Source organism: Trachurus japonicus, chromosome 3, assembly GCF_045865225.1.
Source record: "Trachurus japonicus isolate A0001 chromosome 3, Traja_1.0".
Classification (NCBI taxonomy): Eukaryota; Metazoa; Chordata; class Actinopteri; order Carangiformes; family Carangidae; genus Trachurus; species Trachurus japonicus.
In genome coordinates, this window is record NC_140909.1 from 23,389,667 (window position 1) to 23,408,854 (window position 19,188).

A 19,188-nucleotide genomic window follows, 5' to 3' on the forward strand; every position below is an offset into this window, starting at 1 on the left:
TTTGCTTTCATGCTTTAATTTCTGGTTTTAGTGTCACTCTGTCCTCTAACATAAGTAGTAGCTAAATCCAATCATCACACGCATCCTTGGCCAAAGACAACACATCAGCCACAAAAGAACTCCTGGAGTATCATATTTGACGTTAGCAGCCTCTGATGTGACTTCCTTTCCACCATTCTATTCCACAGACTATGTGTTTGTAACCCCGGTGGAGGTGAACTCCGAGGGAGGATACCTGACCCATGATGTGACCAGGAGAAGTCACCGCAGCAGGAGGTCCCTGTCCTCTTCTCTGCACTACCGGCTCTCTGCCTTTGGGAAGGACATGCAACTGGACCTGCATCCATCTTCTGTGGTTGGCCCGGGGTTCACCGTGCAGGCACTCAACTCTGATGGCATCGCCACGGTGATGGATGATGCAGGGTTTCACAACTGCCTGTATCAGGGATTCGTCCATAACCTTTCAGCATCCTCTGCTGCCATATCAACCTGCTCAGGACTGGTAAGTGTCTGCCACTTCTTGGCTCTTGAGACATTGTATGATCATGCGATGTGAAAACTCAGCAGTGATTTTGTAATTTATTTAAACTGATTACATGGTCTCAACATAGTTTGAAAAAATGTATCATCCCTTGGGTCGATGAGACCTCAGAATCTCTGAAATGCTTTGTTTAAAGTTTCTGAAAAGTTTGGAGGAAGTATTGGTAATAAAAAGCTTTCAACCAACACATTTTGTGCTCCACCCCTACCTCACGCTCTGTGTCTCAATGTCTGAAAAGCTGTCACTCCTCTAATAATGACCCACTTGTTTTGATGCATCAATTCAGACCTTGGTAATATCATGGGTGAACTCTGACATGACATCATTACCCATGAGTGTAAGCATAATTTTCTGCAAGAGCTTTGTCCTGCTTTATTTGAGCATTGGGTGGGGTGGAAAAAGAAAGGATAAAAGGAAGAGAGCTGAGAATGAGAGAGATGTTACACTGCTGACATTACAGTGCATGAGGAAGGACAGTAGTTCAGTTTAACTGTTCATTGACAAAAACACCCAACCAATTTACTCACTAAAGGGCAATTGTAACTAGTTGTCATGGAAAGCACAGAAAAAAAGGTTTCCCATTCCCCAAGTTGTTCACCCCTGCACCAGTGAAACAAGTGTCTACACGTGCAGGACTGGTTGTGTTGCCTTGTGGAAATGTGTCTTCATCACATTTTCCATGTCAATGCCTTTGTTTACACAACTATGCTAAGTTTTGGTCACTGCTATTTCAATTTTTCCTCAGCCACCACACCCACTGGTGCGAATGAATATTAGAAGACATAGCTCAACATTTGGGAAATACAGTATCCCTGTTGCTTTCCGTCCAAGACTGAGTACAGAGGATTAATCTCAACCTCTTGTCTCTGCATTTGGCATAGAGTTAGCACTAATTTAGCCTAGCTTTAGGCCCCGTCCACACGAATACGCGGCTTCACCGAATCCGATCTTTTTCTTAATCGTTTTGAAAAAAATCTCTGTAAACACGGCACCGTTCTCAGAAATATCTGCGTCCACATGGATCCACTGAAAACGACCCAAAACGCTGTAGTACATACTCCAGGCGTGTGTGGAGCGTGTGTGGCGCTGTAGCGCTGCCACACACAAACACTTAAGACAGAGAAGAAGACAGAAAGTCCCTGTTGAAATTCAAGAGAAGAAGAAGTCCCCCGCTGTATTCAAACTCAAACATGGGATTAAATGTTGACAGGGAGTCGTGTCAGAGTAAATATTACGATCAGTGATGATTAAACAGGCGCGATTCAGCCGCAGCGTCTGAGCGACCTGGCGGCAGTCGGCCGTTGTTGTTACGTTACGTCCATATATTGTGTAGTCTACTGCTGTAGCGGTGTGTCTCAGGTTACAGGTAGAGCGGTGGGGGGTATGACATCATCGTTTCAGAAAAAATCCGTTTTGGCCGTCCAGACTGATATGCTGGAGCGGCGTTTTCAAATTTTCCCACTCTGGAACCCGTTTTCACCCTCCGAAAACACCGTATCCATGTGGACGCAACGCCGATCCGATAAAGTATTTATCCGGATTCGAAAAAAAATGTTCGTGTGGACGGGGCCTTAGTCTGAGTGGTGACTCAAATGCTCATCTTCATGATGCTGTTAGGAGAAGATGGTCTTAAAACCCAATATACAAAGGTGGCCAAACCAAACCCATGTTCCCACAGACTGTTGCTCTACCTCGCTCTTCTTGATCTGTGGATCCCACGTTGAGCCCTTCGCTGGCTGCATACAGTAGCTAGGGTATTTGCCTCAAGAAAACATTTTATCTTGCAGAGGACGCATGTCGGGTCGTGCAGATACCTTAGAAGATAAAACTTGCTGTTGTATAATCAAAAAATAGAGGAAGCAAAGGGAAAACGTTGAAAAGACAAACAAACTAACAACAACAAAAAAAACACCTACAAGAAAGTAGCTAAGCATGCTATTGATAGCCAGACTTTAGTAGACTGATAACCCACTGTTCGTCAAGAATAACACCAACATGTCACTTAACGTAATTACTTAGCCATGTTAGCTAGCTGTCAGTCTTTATGCTCACCTCTGTTAGCTTAATTAGCTTCTTGCACTAACTTCACTCTGGTTCAACAAAATCATGTGGCAGAATTTGAGATGATGCTGTGTTTGGGCTTTACATATGAACTTTGATTGATTTGTTTTTTGTAATTATGACGTTATCCGATTTCATTTGCGGTTCATGAGGCGATTCTATCCTCCACCACCAGCCTGGGCCACTTGGAAACTACACTCCATAAAAGCCATACCATCCATTTGTCATCCATTGTAATACCTCCTCTTACCACCTCCTTCTCTGCTTGCCCTGCTCTATTGTCCCCTGTTTGCCCTGCTTCTACATCTCCTCTTGTTCTCAGCAATTAAAGCCAGGGTGAAGTTTGAGCTCCCTGGCTGGCACTGCTAATCTTCACATTGTCCCTTTCATTAGGCTAGGCTCCCACCCACAATAAAACACCACTGACCCGTTCTCTTAAAAGTGCTGCGGGGACACAATGTGATTGGGTCGTGATTGCATTTGAATGGGCCTCGATGAGCGCTTTGATCTATCTTTTACTCCTCCTGAGCCTGTTCTTAGTTTTTTTGCCCCCCTCTTTGTCCCCCAAGTGGGCCATCGCTGACTGGCTGTTCACTCAGCCAGTTAAATGGACTCATGTCTTTATATCTCTGGCTGATAAAAATGAACGGTGAATGAATAAAATGAGATGAAATGGCAAGTGCATGGAAAGTGAATTCTGTCCTTCTCCCCTCTTTTTCTGTCTCTTTCTTTTGGTGCATCAGTCTGTGCATTGTCAAACTGCTGCAAGGCTTACAACAACAACAAAAGTAGTTAACCCTTGCTTTTCACCCAGCCCTCTGCCCAGAATATTTGGATTAAGTACAAACGAGGAATGATCCATTCAAGCCTGCTTGATGTAGTGATGAGCTCAAGGAAGAGATTAAGGTGGGATTAAAAACAACGCCAGAAGTCGGGAAAAAGGAAGACAAGAAAATCTGGGAAAAATAGAGAGGGCAAAGCAAAGAGGGTGAATGAATGAATGAAATCATGAATGAGAAGTGAGCTGGACTGGGAGCGCAGCACCGGAGACAGAGAGAGAAAGAGAGAGAGAGTGCTTTGCAAGAATAATGTGAGTTCATTGTCTAGGGTGGAAGCTCCCAGGGAGGTTGGATGGTCTCTTTATAGAGAGTTGGAGAGATGGACTTGGAGAAGAAATGGAGTGAGAGCAAGAAAGAAAAATTGCTCTCTCATTTTTCATTTCATTGTCTTCTTTCACCAGAGATGAGGAGACAGGAGAATAGGGAAAAGAAAGTGTCTGAAATAGGGTTTTTTGGACTTGACCCGGCTTGTTAATAGCACAGAAGTGTCAGCACCAGCTACCGGGCCAAACCAAGACCAAGCCCTTTTTTTAAAAACATTCACCCCGGCCCGGGCCAAACAGATGGAAGCGGGATTCAACTATTTAAATGAAGACAAGGGCGAGATGGTATTAAGAGCAGAGCCGGGTGGATGGATGACTGGCATTGAGGGATTTTCTACTGTAAAGGATGCCGTTGCAGATGTAATGCTCTCTGATTTGAAGAGTGGAAAGGGGAGGGGGGCGCGGGTCTTCTTTCTTTCTTCTTTTGAGGGTTTCTCATCTGAGGTTGCTTTGCTGGTTGACCTCAATCCTCTCTTCTTGGGCGTATGGGGATGAGTGAGCTAGAGGGAGGGTGGCTGGGTGAAGGGTGTAGACTGGAGGGGTTTCAACCTGGCCTCTTACAGGTTCTTACTGCACTATAGTGCAAGTTCAGAGCTGCTCAGTGCTCGTGTGAATGCAGAGAGGACAGGTGATTTACTGCTCACCTCTGTCCTCCCAGACCCTTCCCAGGATAGGATTCTTCTCTGGGGTGATGAGGGCAGATCTGAGTCCTGCACAGACACCGTGCTGGTCCCTGTGAGAAAATATAGACGCACTATATTATCCTCAGAATGTGAACAGACATTTTACACACTCGGGGCTGGATGAAATGCATAGCACAGCAGAGAGACAAAAGAGTGAACAATTTAAACACAACCAACAGTCCTAAAAACAGAAAAAGTTCAATTTTATACCATGTATAAATTAGACAAAAGATGCAGATGCTCAGATGAGAGAATGTGGGACCAACATGTGTTTGACATCGGCATCTAACAAACAAATTTTCAGTACTTATCAAAAATATTTGGGGATTCATTTGCTATAATCCAACTAATAAATTAAATTGCTCTTGCTTTTGACCCTTGATATGCTATATTAGGGTCTAGTCCATCTTTATTACTCCCTTTTAAACATATGGCGAGTGGCTTAAGATGCAAAGCCTTGTGGGAAAGTTGCAGAGCACTAAATTCTCTTGCTGATGTGTTGTCTGAAATTCCTTTGCCTGTAGAAGTCAGCGTCTATATTTGGGGATTTTTATTTTGTTGACCGTTACCTATGCAGCCACGTCGACAGCTCATAGCTGACGTCAACGTTGGAGTGGTGAATACTGCAATTACTTGATGATGGTGTATAATTTTTATAATTATTTTCTCATGTTTATAATTAACGTGCAACAAGTATTTCAGAAACACTGCTACAACATTCTTGTCTATTGTGGTTGTTCAAAGTCGTTGCTCATGACTTGGCAGTCTTCACTGCAGCATCGGAGAGTCAGATACTCCCTGTGTCAGGTTGTGGCAGAGCTGACCATGACCTTTATTATGACCCTTCCCAAGCCCCTGGGGGCCAGGCCAGAGATGGGCTGGGCTCTTTGGAAACTGAGCTCTGAGGTTCAGACTGACCAATGGGTGCAATTTAGAGGATCAGTTTTCCTCTTCTGAGTCCTTAAGTTGCTAAACCAAGCACAATGCCATTCACTGACTTTTTAGTGCATCGTTGCGAGTAAAAGCAGAAGAGATAACAGTTACCATGGTTGTTTTTGATCAAGCCCAGAAGACGTGTGGTGGAAGTTGGCCCTAAAATCCCAGCAACCCCCAGGTGTCACGATTTATAGCTCAAACGTGTTTGCACAGCTACGTGTGAGAGGAAAAACACTAAAGGAAGTGTCAACACACACCTCCTTTCATTTTCTCCTTCAGCTCTCTTCATCTTCTCCGGCACCTCGGATCAAACCTGCTGTCTGAATTGCCGTTGTTGACACGGTGCCGCATGTTGTGGCAGCCACCGGTCACTGTAGTATGATGGCAGCTCAACCTATGACCTCTGGCTGCCTGCCCTCAGGCACTGGGCTCCCTGTGGCGTGAAAAAGATGTTTGCTGTTTTCCCGGGACATGTCACTGCTGTGTAGTCTCCACAGTTGTTTGGTGGTTGTAGTACACGACACAATGTGATGGCAATAAATGAGAGGCTGAGGTGCATTATTTGTTTGGAAAATGTGACATCCTATTCTTTTGTTGATCTTTAAGGTTAAATATGCATTTTGGAAATAATTGATGGTTTAAAGGTCCTGCTCCAAATCTATATGCTATATGGAACTTCGCAGTGACAATACAAATTCTAAAAAAATATATCTGTAAACTATATCTGGGGAAAAAAAGTATTTGGCCAAAAGGCATACATTTAAACACTTGCTTGCACTGTTTGAATATTTAACATATGTAGATGTTTAAATCCCATTAGACTCCTTGAGCTGAGACAGTATACGATTACTCATCCGCAGGGCTGGGAACAGAGACAACATATGATGTGTGTGTGTGTGTGTGTTTCCAAATCCCTTAGGCTTTTGCCGAGTTAAAATGACACTTGAATGACCGATTTCCAGACAGCACTCGGGCCATTTGTACCTGTCCATTTTCAGTAGAGGCCAACAAATTGGAACGTCTCCCCACTACAATGTGCCTCTCTGGCTTGGCCATAACTCAGCCACTGGGCTGGGCCACAGAGGAGCTCAGAGCTTGGCACTACAAGAGGAGAGTGGCCCGGAGCCGTTCCCTGGTGGTCTGGATGCTGACAGTGATGTAGTGCCCACTGTTAGATGCCAGTGGGAGAGGGAGGGGGGGTGGGGAGTGGGGTAGGGGTACGACTCCCAGCATGGGTGATGGTTGCTTGTGTGTGTGTGTGTGTGTGTGTGTGTGTGTGTGTGTGTGAGAGAGAAAAAAACAGAAAAGCTATGTGTATGTGGGCTTGTACGTTCTTTCTAGTGTGTGCAAGGTCTTTTCTCACACAAGACTAATGGCTGGTGTTGAAGTCTTCAAGTAGATGCTACAACTTCTGCAAACAGAGCCCATACATCACATCTGACCTACTATTGTCCCCACTGCATTACACTGACTGGTGCTGTGGTAAAACAGTCCAGGCTCACAGCAAAGCTGGTATGGCCTGGTTGATAAGGAGTGTTGATTGGTGATAAAGAGTGGTGACTTCTTAAAGTGTTACAGCTGTCATTTTTCAATCTGCTGGCAGAAGCTTGTGTGTGAAATACAATGTAGTGCTGTTTCATGTTTAAGGCCTGTTTGCCCCTAGTGTAACCTCACAGTACAGGACACATGGTCTTCATTCTGGTCTCTGGGAAAGCAAAATCTGGGATTAATGGTGAGAGGGGTCTTATCTGATTTTGACCTGCGTTTTCTTTTTTTTTCCTTTCACAACTTGTGTCAGAGTGTTGTCAAGGTGAAGATGTTTTTCTCTGGCAGCCATGGAGAATTTGATTAGGAGTCGCTGGATGTTCTTTAGTCGAGTTGTACTGTGACCACATACCATGTATTTCCTACACCTTGTTACTACAGGTACGATAAAATAAAAGTTATTTATAAGTTAGGTGCCTTTCTGAAATGTGTCCTTCCTTTGTTTAAGTGATACTTGACCATATTGATTATCTATCTATCTATCCATCTATTTTTTTTGCAATTGTTTTGTTTATATTATTAGTTATTAATGGATACTTTTTTTTTAAGTCCTCCATGTGCCATAGATGGAAAGTATGTACAGCCCCGCTGCTTGCTTGCTACGGCTGACTACCGTACTTATACTCTCTAATGTTTGTTTGTGCTCCATACCATGTATGTGGTCGTGAGATAAAAAAAAAAAAAAGTTGTGAAATAGTTTTTTAGTTACTTAATTGTTCAGACACTGGATGCACAATCTCTCACAAGAAAGTTTGACAATGTCTCATTGCTACGGCCATCTCATTCTCCAGTCTACTAGCTTTTTTTTTTAGATTTAAGAGCGTCATCAACGTAATCTGGGTGATAATGATAACAGTACCAGTTGGCAGAGACCATAAAAATATCTCATGGGGTGTGGTGGTTATAGCTTCATTCATAGAGTTTGATTTGCAGCTGTTTTAAAGTTGACAAAGATGTAGTTTGCTCTGAGTCCTCTCAGGCTCACTGCCTCTGCCGGTGCCAACACTGAGGTGAACTCAGTATTGAATATTAACAGTAGGACAGAACCAAGTGGTTATTGACATATTAAAACTGGTGGTATTAAAGCTCTGTCCATTTTTACAAATAGACAGCTCCTCTGGGTGTTAGGGTGTAACTTCCCTAGTGTCATCTCCACCTTTCCAGTCCTAGGTGCTATTACTGAGGGTTGGTCGACCTTTGTTGGAAAATTAAAAAGTTAAAGTTATCGCATACATCTCTGGTACTTTTACTGTATGTACGCTTCACCAGAGAAGAAAGAACTCTGAAGTTTATTGGAATTAAACAGTCACATCGTTTGCATCATAGCATCACTTCATCTTTAGGTTAGTAAAAGTGTTAGAGCTGCACTGTAATCCAGTTAAAGAGCAATTAACATCACTTTGAAGGAGGACATTTCCATTTGTATGAACTGGTGTGGGAGTAGCCTTACTGTTTCCTGCTGTGACTACACGGAATAACGAGTAGGTCCCTCCCAAAGGCTGCAAATGACAAAAGACTCATCCAACACCATCCGTTTCTGCTGCCTTCCCCAGACATGCTTGGAGGGTGTCAGTAGGTTGTTCAAAGACAATTAGTGAGGCCAAACAAGGACTGAAAGATCCCTGGGCTACTGACACTTTGTGATCCTAATCAGTCATACATGAAGAGGGTTATCTGGACATGTTATCACCAACTGAGTAGCTGTAAATGGCTTGAATGACTGTGAAATACAGTCTTTCAAAGCTAAATGAGGAGAAACCCAACCAGTGTTATTCCCTGTCATTGCTGTTTGGCTCTTGTCTTCTTCTAATCCAAGATCCAAAATTACCACCACTACTCTTTTTTTCACCAATTTTTTAAAGACACATAATTTCTCTTGAGTAAACTGTAATTACTCAGATTATGATCCCATTGAATAAGTTAGAAGCCGGAGGGGCCTCCTCTGCTCCTGAATGATTTTTTCCCCCTCACCACACACTGTGTTCACATGATTCTCTGCTGAGCTGGAGTGCAGATGTGCTTTAGAGCTCAGTAATCACCGGCTTGGGGCTTCTCACTGCTCGGCCCTAGTCTTTAACAGCATGTAAGCACTTACTCATTTGCCTTATAATATCATGGTGGGAAACCTTAAAAGAAGTTTGAGTTTATACAGAGACAAGCTAAAGATGCCGTCTCCCCTGACATTATGTTTGCCAAAGAGACAGAGCTCCTTGTTGGAGTGGCTTTCATTGACTTTATTCAAGGAAAGAAGAGGTCCAGCCGGAATTATTTCAACTCAAATTTTCTCCACGTTGAAAAAAGAACAATTTCTTACTGGAGGTGACTTGGTTCAGCCTGTGATCTGTGATGATCTGAGTGTGCGAGAGTCAGAGAAAGGTGCAGGCCTGCATGTAAATGTGGGTGGAAAGTAAAGTGGTGTTTAGCAGAGAGCGCTCTGCCCTTTAATCTGACCTAGTCTTACAAGTGTTAATGTGTAAAAGATAATAGGTCTGCGGTACCATTGCTTATAGCCTCTCTGTTGTCTATAGACGCTGTGTCGCCCTGTACAGTCCTGTGAAACTTTATACCTTTTTTTCTTGCACACCTCATTAAATGTATAGCACTTGAGCATTCTATTACAAACAGAACTACTGTAGATATAGGCAATCATCTGCAAAATGCGTAATATTTTCAAAATACGCCAAAAATCAAAACCTTTCAGGCTAATCTTTCATTGCTTTGATGGATTCCTTCTACCTGCCAGAGATCACCAGTGATTTTTTTACTGTTCCTGTTTGACTTACACCAATTTATCACCATTGTGCAGATATCATATCTAACCCACTTAGATGGAATTAAATATGCAATCCAACAAATTAGTATGCTGCCCCCACAAAGGTGGTCGAAGCAGCAGACGCCAATTCATCCTAAAGTCCCTGCTTGTTGAATGATTGTATTATACATCCCACATTTCCATAGCATGATTGGTTAGTTGCTCTTTGCAGGGTAAATGCTCACATCAGTTCCCTGAATGGATTTTGGGTTGAAAATGTGATGACTCTGATCCTGTGCTGAGATTGAAAAAAATATCCCTGATGATGATGTCATCAGGTCAGTCTCCCTTCAGAACCTCAGAAGACATTATACAGCTGTTTCCAAAGGCTGAGTCGTCTGTCCCATGATGAATAAATCGACCTTGATGTGTAAAATAGCTGGAGTGAGCCTTTAAATTACGCATTACCATCCAGTATAAGTAAAGGATTGTGATGCCCCCCCCCCCCCCCCCCCCCCCCCCCCCACACACACACACACACACTTAGACAAATATTCCATTACTGTACTGTTCAGTTCATTCTCCTATTTATAAAGGAGAATAAATTGTGACCACAAAAGATGAGGTAGATCTTTGCTGCATAGGGCCACTGTAACTCGAAGATGATAGGTTTGCAATAGATTATGGCAGAGGAGGAAACGAGATCTGAATGACACACAAAACATAAAACTAGTCACATGACATGTGACTAGTTGAGGGATGTGTGAAAATGTAAAGAATTAAGCTGGATTTATACTTGGGGTTAAGGGGTTAATGGATGTTACACCATAAATACCTTGGATTCATAGTTTGCCATCAGAATTAATCTCTTCATAGCACCACTGCAACATACCATATGTTATTATTGCACGTAATCAAAAAGTCCTGTCTGTCCTATTATTTTATTTAACCATTTAATAACCTTCTTTTATATACTTGCAAGTCTTCTTTATATTTGTATTCAAGCTTTTTCATTCACTGTGATGGAGACAGGCAGAAGGTTTGCAGTGCATATTTTTGCAGCAGCACAAGTATAGTGCAACTATACTGCAACTAATGTATGTGTATTAGCCTGACTAATTCTAATGTGGTGTTGGTCTATTGATGCTGCAGCAGGTGAACTTTTATTTTGAAAGGCAGGTAGCTCTCCAAGTTGTATTAGTTGCTCTCTCCTTGATAGCAGCATAATGACAGAAGAAAGAATATCACCTCACCACACACACACACACACACACACACACACACACACACACACACACACACACACACACACACACCACCATTATTACCGTGCCTGCAGATGGAATTAATTTCCTGTCATTATCATCTGCTAACTGCTGGAAAAGAAAGTGGAGAGCTGGCAGATGTGGTGACGCAGTGAGAGAGCGAGAGAGACAGCGAGAGAGTGAGAGAGAGATGTAAGGCATGCAAGGATTGTGGTGGTTGCCAGGTTGGGTCATGAATAGTCATTAATAACATCTGCCTTTTCTGATGGCAAATTATATGATATGCTCTGCAAAATCTCAAGCCGAATCTGTATAATGTCTGTATGAGGCTGATTTTCTTGTTGTCTCATTAAAGCCAGTGTGATGGTCCAAGGGTGTTGGTTGGTTGAGAGGAAGAAAAATTATGAAATTATCTCCTGCTGTTGTGCGATGAGTAGACTGATACCACTTGACAGAGTGTGCTGTCGGGACAAAAAATAATAAAAGTGTTCCATCTTAAAAGGGAATCTGTGATGAAGTGTATGTTTTCACAGAGCAGGTTTGTTGTAAATGTAAGAATGAAAGACAGATGAAAAGATGGGCAAACGAGAGACGACAGCAGTGTGTGCTGATGGGAGACACCTCCTTTGACCTCCACTAGCTCTGTTTTGAATTCCAGTCTATTTTGGGAAGCTGTACTCTTTTTGCCAAAGACCTTCAGTCTCTTAATTCAGATCTTTGATTTGATATATTTTATTCATAGCCCTGAGGAAAGCTTTCTTTCCACCTTGTGCTCACAGGTTGAGCTTTTCAGAGTGATGCCGCTGGAGCAGGGAGCTGTGAAGCTTTTTGAAGGTTGTTTTGGCAGGTATCGATGTGCTGGGGTTAAAGCCATTGACACCGCACAGTGAAACTCGGAAACCATTGGAGCACGTGGAGTTTTTTTCATGTTGGCAAAATGAAGAACTTGCTGTAAAACTTCCCATCGCTCCGTGGAAGATTGATGGAAGCGGGAGATGATTTATAGACAGACGAAAGATGTGTTGGCGGCTGGAGATTTGGAGCGATGGGTGGATGGTTGGATGAAGGGATGGATGGTCAGATGGATGGATGGATGGTTAGAGGGATGGATGGGACTGATGATGGCTGCCTGCCATGTATCCAGGCAATGTTTTGACAACAAGAGCTTTGCCATGGCCTCCCTTTTGTCCTGTCTCTGTTTATTTTGCCACCTGCTAGTCTGGGGGGAATGGGGTCAGTTCAACAGGAGCAGGGTCCTCTCTCTCTCTCTCTCTCTCTCTCTCTCTCTCTCTCTCTCTCTCTCTCTCTCTCTCTCTCTCTCTCTCTCTCTCTCTCTCTCTCTGTCTCTCTCTCACACACACACACACACACACACACACACACACACACACACACACACATACATTCTCTCTCTCTCTCTCTCTCTCTCTCTCTCTCTCTCTCTCACTCTCACTCACACACACACATGTACCCATACACACACACTCAGGGGTCACTGGGTCAGTGGGTGTGCGCAAATGTGTTCTTAGTGTGTGTTTATGGCTGTGTATGTGTGTGCCTGATTGATTGCACAGCTATTTTGTGAACATGTGGTGGGATGTGGAGTGAATTAGATTGAAACCTGTGGTCATGTTTAAGGTTCAGTAGCTCAGTCTCTCAGTTCAAAGAGCAGCTAAGGCCACATGATCAAAACTGACGTGACCTGTTACTTTGAAATTAAAGGGCCAGGCCGGACAAGTTGATTTGCTTTGTAACATGTCCAGGGACAAAAACTACAAACATAAATTGAATCTCCTCAGGTTTATACTTTTCAGAAGAAGGGAGGTCAAAATGGATGCTACAGTGCTGCCATATGTACATGTTGTTTTCTAGTTTAGATGACACATTAAATGAAGTTGACTGTTAAACCTTTAAATATGATTAGTCACGGTCAGGAAATTGAATAAAGCAGTGTATTAAATTTAAACAATTTTAAAAGTGCACTGTACAATTGTCAGATTTTATTTTGAAAACAAAACCAGGGACACAATGTTGTCATTATGACTATGTCAACAACAAGCACTGCAGAATCTTCAGCTTGGAGTGAATTATGTTTTGAAGTAAAGCCCTAAACTGGACTGAACAAGATGTGCACATTTTGTTGTAATCAATTAAAAACAAAACCCAGTTCTGCATAAAAACAGTAATTTTATGCTTTTTTGTCATCCAGCTAAATTTGACATATCCTCCTCTAAAACAGCTGGATGCACTGTGCACATCTGCCTAATATTAAGATGGAGTTTAAGTTGTCAGTTTAGGTGGGACTGATCTGGGCAGATTCAGAGGTGAAGTATGTGTTAGTAGCCTTTTAAAAGGAAAGACTGCTGGTTAAACCAAAGGCTGCTTCAGCTACACTGTATATCTCTGTCAAGGCCAGACTGTGCTGTTCCATATTAGATACTAAATATTTAATAGTACCTACTGTTGGATCTGAAATGATTTCTGTGTGAGAGATTTGTGGTTTTTTACTCATTATCCATGGTTTTGTTTGTGTTTTTTTCAGTCAGGTTTGATCCGTGTGTCTCAGGAGGAGTATCTGATCGCCCCTCTACCCCAACATCTGGCCAAACAGCACAACTACAGTGTCCCCAGCGGTCACCACCCACACGTTGTCTACAAACGCTCAGCAGAACATGTTATCCACAGAAGATCTACCGACTCACCTAGCACCAGTTCATCCAGACCTGACGATCCCTACCTCCACCATCATCATCAGCAGCATCATCACCATGACTACCAGCATGGGAAACTACAAAGGCATCACTTCTGCGGACGCCGCAAGCAATGTATGTAAGGGAACCTTATATTCCTTATATCACCCTTAAAGCCCTCCTTCGCTATCTGATCATTTTAGATGAATCCCATTTCACATACCAACACACCACATGTCACTGATTTGGCTGTAAGCCTTTACATTTATTAGCTGTTTAATCGTATACTTCAAGAAAACACTCTTAAAGGGACAACGAGGAGTTTCTATTTGGTTATAAAAAAGTCTCACATTAATGTGGATGAATCTCCGCTACCCACACTTGTTAATGGGCCCATTTTCGATAAATATATCGTTTTGTCTCTATCGTTATTTTGTTATTTCCTTACTTTCGGTTTCGTGGCGAGTCATGAGAATAACGCAGCCGAATCGCCGTTTATGGTCGGAACTACGATGGTATGTGAACCTCTTTGAACCTCTGACTTTAATTATTGATGAATGAAAACATGAGTCTGTCTTGTGCCGGTCAAAGAATTTTACGATGCGCACGGAGGCTCATAAATGTAGTGTGAAAACGCTTCACTTTTCCAAAACTCCTCGTTGTCCCTTTAATTTATTTTGGTCAGTGAAGATCTGAAAAGATTCTTCCCTGAGCACATGAATCAATGTACATCATATGGAATGTGCTGAATGTAATACATCATTTTGCCATTAAATTGAAAAATACAAATACATAATAATAATATTTCATCATCTTAAGTGTTTTTTGTTTTGGTGTATTTGGTTTATGTCTTTAGGCCAATGTGAAGTACTTTCAGCTCATATTTGACATACGCAGGATGCAACTTGATTTTCTCCTTGCAGGACAGGTCTATACAGATATGCTAACATGAGACGTAAAACACCAGTTTATTTGTAATACAAGTATGTAACAAAAGACTTTGACATTACATTATTTTAGTGTTATCACCACTTTACCACGCTACTTTGAGTGCATAATTATGACAAATGTATTTGAGGCTACACCATACTCAAACCTCTGCCCAGGTTACAGTTTTATCTTTCCTTCTAGTGGTGAGAGGTAGGAAGTAGCATGGGGAGTGAATTTCCTGTCCTTTCAACACCTACCCTGCTCTTATCACCTGGCACGAGCCAGGAAAAAGGCAGTTCATTCATTTGACCCTCAGTGCCAAGTCCTCACTGTTTCTTTGTACTTCATTCTCCCTCTGTCTCTCCTCCCTTCCGGCCTTCCCTTTTCGCCCTCGCAGACGCTCCCAAGCCTCCCGCTGGGGACCGTTTCGTCATGCCTGATGAGTTTGCGATACCTGAGGTGGAAGGACCAGGAAGGGCAAAGAGATCGCCCATCAACTCCAACAGGGTGGGTGGTCTGAATGTGGAGACCCTGGTGGTGGCAGACAGGAAGATGCTGGAAAAACACGGCAGGGACAACGTCACAACCTACGTCCTCACAGTCATGAACATGGTGAGAAGTGGGAGGAGAAGAGGGAGGAGAAGGAAATGAGGTGGTGGCATGTACAGTAACATTATTGACAATACATGATAGAAGATACATGGACATCTGTTGTATCGCTCTGTTCACTTCAAGCCTGGTTGTAGTTCATCTTCTGCCATCTAAAATGGAACACTCCTGAGAAGCTTCAAAGCGAGGGCCGTGTGCTTTACTGTAGTTGAGCTAGCACCAAGCGTATAGGCAAACATACATTATGTATCCAGCCAGACATGCTTAACATCTCTTCAGCAGCTCGTTTAGAAGTGGGATATTATGGCGCTTTTCCACTACACAGTCACGGCTCGGCTCGGTAAAGGTGCTTTTCCATTACAACTGAGTTCTTCTAGTTCCTCCTCAGCGGGGACGGGGTCGTCGCGGGGGGCGATCGCGGGGCCACATTGTCTCTCTCTCTTTTTTCGATCCTCTCGTCAGCTCCAAACTCACTCGTCTGTTCCTCGATCACAGACCACAGCGTGGTTTTCCACACAGCAGTCATTTGCCGCTGTGTTTTGATTCTCATGTCGGACGTTGTGCTCACGACAATGCTCTGCCCAATCAGCGGAAGGCAGTCGGCTGACGTCACGTTTTAGTATCGCTTCGGCTCGCTTGGAACCAGGGCTGAGGCGATACTAAAATAGTACCTTGTGCCAGGTACTAGGGGCTAGTGGAAAAGCAAAAAAAGCGTGCCGTGCTGTGCCGCACTAGTGGAAAAGCGCCATTAGATTAGGGTAGAGTACTGTAAAGTCATTTATGTTGAATAAACTCTTTAAAGGAAATGCAATAAAATGTAAACTTACACTCAAGAGTTTTCCTGCTGCAGTGTTCCTTTTTTCTAGCATGACCAGTACTGACACTGCTGAGACAAAATTTGCTTCCTCTGTTAACCCAGCTGTTGGTTATGTGGTTTCCAAAAGTCTGATTATTAGTATTTCTTTCATAATTTACTACCTTTACATCTTAATATGTTTTAATATGTTTGTTAGTTTTCTTCTGTGCTAGTTCTTTGTTGGTCATGTGGCCCTTACTTGCTTGTGTTGTCAGAAATGTTTTAATGGTATCAAGATTTTGACCATTAACCTCTTCAGTTTTGAGTGCAAGAAATCTGCATAGGCAAGTAAATGGAGATGAGCATTAGCCTACAACCTAGCTAAGACTAAACATTACTTGATGTTAGAAGCTCTATGTGGGAAATTAACAATCTGCTTCCTGCTCTTTTGCAGGTTTCCAGTCTTTTCAAAGATGGCACCATTGGTACCGACATCAACATTGTGGTGGTTAGCTTGTTACTACTGGAACAAGACCCAGTGAGTGGAATCACATAACACGTCTGAAGAAAATGTGCTGTTTTGTTCTTGGACACTGATGACTGATGATTTTACTCAATATCTGTGTCTCTGTTCCTCTCATTTCATTTCCAGCTGGGCTTAACTATAAATCACCACGCCGACCAGTCTCTCAACAGTTTCTGTCAGTGGCAGTCGGGTCTGGTGGGGAAAGGCGGCAAACGTCATGATCATGCTGTTCTGCTCACTGGACTTGACATCTGTTCCTGGAAGAACGAGCCCTGTGACACCCTGGGTAAGGTTGTGTTTAGTGGAAATGCTCAGTTTTGTCTGCATTGGTTACAGCTGAGAAACCCCTTTCCCCCATTCATTTGAGTGTGAAACGGTTTCAGGAGTTGAACTGCACTGTGGATGTTGTGATTAATGATGGCGATTTGACATTGCAAATAGAGGAGATGACTATCCTTATGACACGGTAACCCAAATGTGCTTTTGTTTGTTTGTTTTTGGGCATTTTGCCTTTCTTGCATGGCAACAGTGTAGATGCAGGCAAGAAAACATGGAGATAGAGGAAGGTTATGGCCTGCAGTGGAATTCCCCAGTCAAAAATGCAAACATCACCTTGATCAGCTGACACTCTGGAGGAAAAGAGCTCATTAAAAAGTATCCTGCCATGGTTGTCTGTCAAATCCAAATGAAAAAACACAATCTGGCCAAGCAAGATAACTGCCAACAACATGTTTGAAGTGACCAGTGTACTTAGGGATGAGCTTAGATTCAGTCCACATATAAATCTTGAAGCTTGTAGGAACAAGAAGCAGCTGGAACAACAACAAGGCAGCCAACTCATCCTGGCTTATATCCCAATCATATTGCATTCACACTACTAAATACCCCTAATCTCTAGGCAGCACTTTATCTCATTATCTCATTAACTGCTGGCAGTTAATAAGAAGAAAAGTGACTTATCAGTAGAAGTATGTGTTAACTGTACGTAACTTGTGTAGTGTCTGAAAGAAAATGGCTTTTTGATAAAGACCAAAACAAAAAATACTGAGAGACAACAACATCTTCTGCCAGGGTTGTTAAAGTTTAGCGCATGGCTCTTTTAACTTATGGGCACATTTATTAGCGACGTATCACTGTTCCTACATGCTTTTATTTTGGGGTCAGGAAAGTGACTGTAAATCCTGAAAATTGATCACTGAAATCATAATGTTGTCGGGGCCACTATCAGCAGTAGTCATCTAAACTCATCAGCTATCAAAGTCTTATAATTAGGCAGGCTTGTGAGCTAGCACTTTGCATCTGGTGTGAAATTCCCCTTCCGACTTTTCAAGTACGTGAACATGTTGCTGGCTGCCAAATCTGTTTGAGGTTTCAACACAAAAGAACATGCTCGGTTACAACAGAGAAAGAAACAAGAGGATTTTATGTTACAGATGCGAGGTTGGATTTTGTTAACCTTTGGCATTTTGTGAAGCTGGTATGTTGAAAGTTGATGACCAAAAATCTCAGACTCCATATCTCTTTCTGTCTGTGCAGGTTTTGCCCCCATCAGTGGCATGTGCAGTAAGTACAGGAGCTGTACCATCAATGAGGACACAGGACTGGGCTTGGCTTTCACCATTGCACATGAGTCTGGACACAAGTATGTTTGACAAAAACTGTATTATTGAGGCATCAAATGAATTCTGCACTCAGCTTCTGGCTGCTATAGTTATAAAGCCTTTCTCTAACAATGCTGACAGAAACTGTAGCAGTGACCTAAAACAGATGAAGCGTTGTCAAATGGTTGTAACATTTCTCTGTGCTGCACATTGATGTAATGAATCTATATTAAATGAAATGAACATGCTCTGATTTAAAGAAACAAATACACTGTGGAATAAAAGCATTACGTTAGAGCACTACTTCATCCACTCCATGACACTTTATGAGAGAATAATGGAAACTGCCTAAGGCGCCACAACTCTTTGTTTCTGTTTTCACGTCTCCATTGAGATAGAGTTTTATTTTTGATATTTGCAGATTTCTGTTTGTGTGGCATGCTCACAACAGAAACGGGGTGCAGATGATTTTTTAATAATCCACTGAGGTAATAATAAGCCTGGCTCTATATGAGGTATACTAATGAATTAAGTCGGCTAAATGGGACGTGATCCAGAAACATGTTGACTCAAGACCTAAAATTGACAAATTAACAAAGAAGTAAACACATGACACCACGTTGTAATGACTTAGTTCACCCAAATATGTTTTAGCTGCATGACATAATACAACATGTAAATGGTGGGTTAACAATGACATCAGCTTGATCATCATAAGGGAAGCTGTCAGTGTCAATAACTGTCAAACGTAATCATCGCAAACTTAACTGTTACCATTTCTCATTATAAGAGCTCATCTTTAAATAACTCATATCTCTATTACTCTATATTGTCATCAACAGAAGTTAAAGTCTCTAAGTCACCCATTTCTCTTGATTTTCCTGCAGTTTTGGGATGATCCATGATGGTGAAGGCAACCCTTGCCGCAAGACAGAGGGCAACATTATGTCTCCAACTCTGGCTGGAAACAACGGGGTCTTCTCCTGGTCCACCTGCAGTCGACAGTACCTCAGCCGCTTCCTTGGGTTAGGCCCGACTCAAACATACGCACCATGTAAAATCTGTTGGTCAGTTTTTGTTGCCTTCTTTCT

General features: G+C 42.6%; 1 protein-coding gene across 2 annotated transcripts in view; it reads left to right on the forward strand.

Annotated features, from left to right (window-relative positions):
- Positions 1–19,188, forward strand: part of adamts18 (ADAM metallopeptidase with thrombospondin type 1 motif, 18) — a 60,388-nt gene that overhangs the window by 1,779 nt on the left and 39,421 nt on the right. Inside the window, exons 3-9 of one of the 2 annotated variants that reach the window (XM_085767381.1) lie at positions 189–502; positions 13,488–13,770; positions 14,963–15,177; positions 16,425–16,508; positions 16,623–16,782; positions 18,033–18,138; positions 18,985–19,122. In XM_085767381.1, coding sequence (XP_085623507.1) covers positions 189–502; positions 13,488–13,770; positions 14,963–15,177; positions 16,425–16,508; positions 16,623–16,782; positions 18,033–18,138; positions 18,985–19,122 — 1,300 coding nt within the window. Of the gene's footprint in view, positions 1–188; positions 503–13,487; positions 13,775–14,962; positions 15,178–16,424; positions 16,509–16,622; positions 16,783–18,032; positions 18,139–18,984; positions 19,123–19,188 lie in introns of those variants that run through there. The other variant, XM_085767389.1, reaches the window with a different exon arrangement.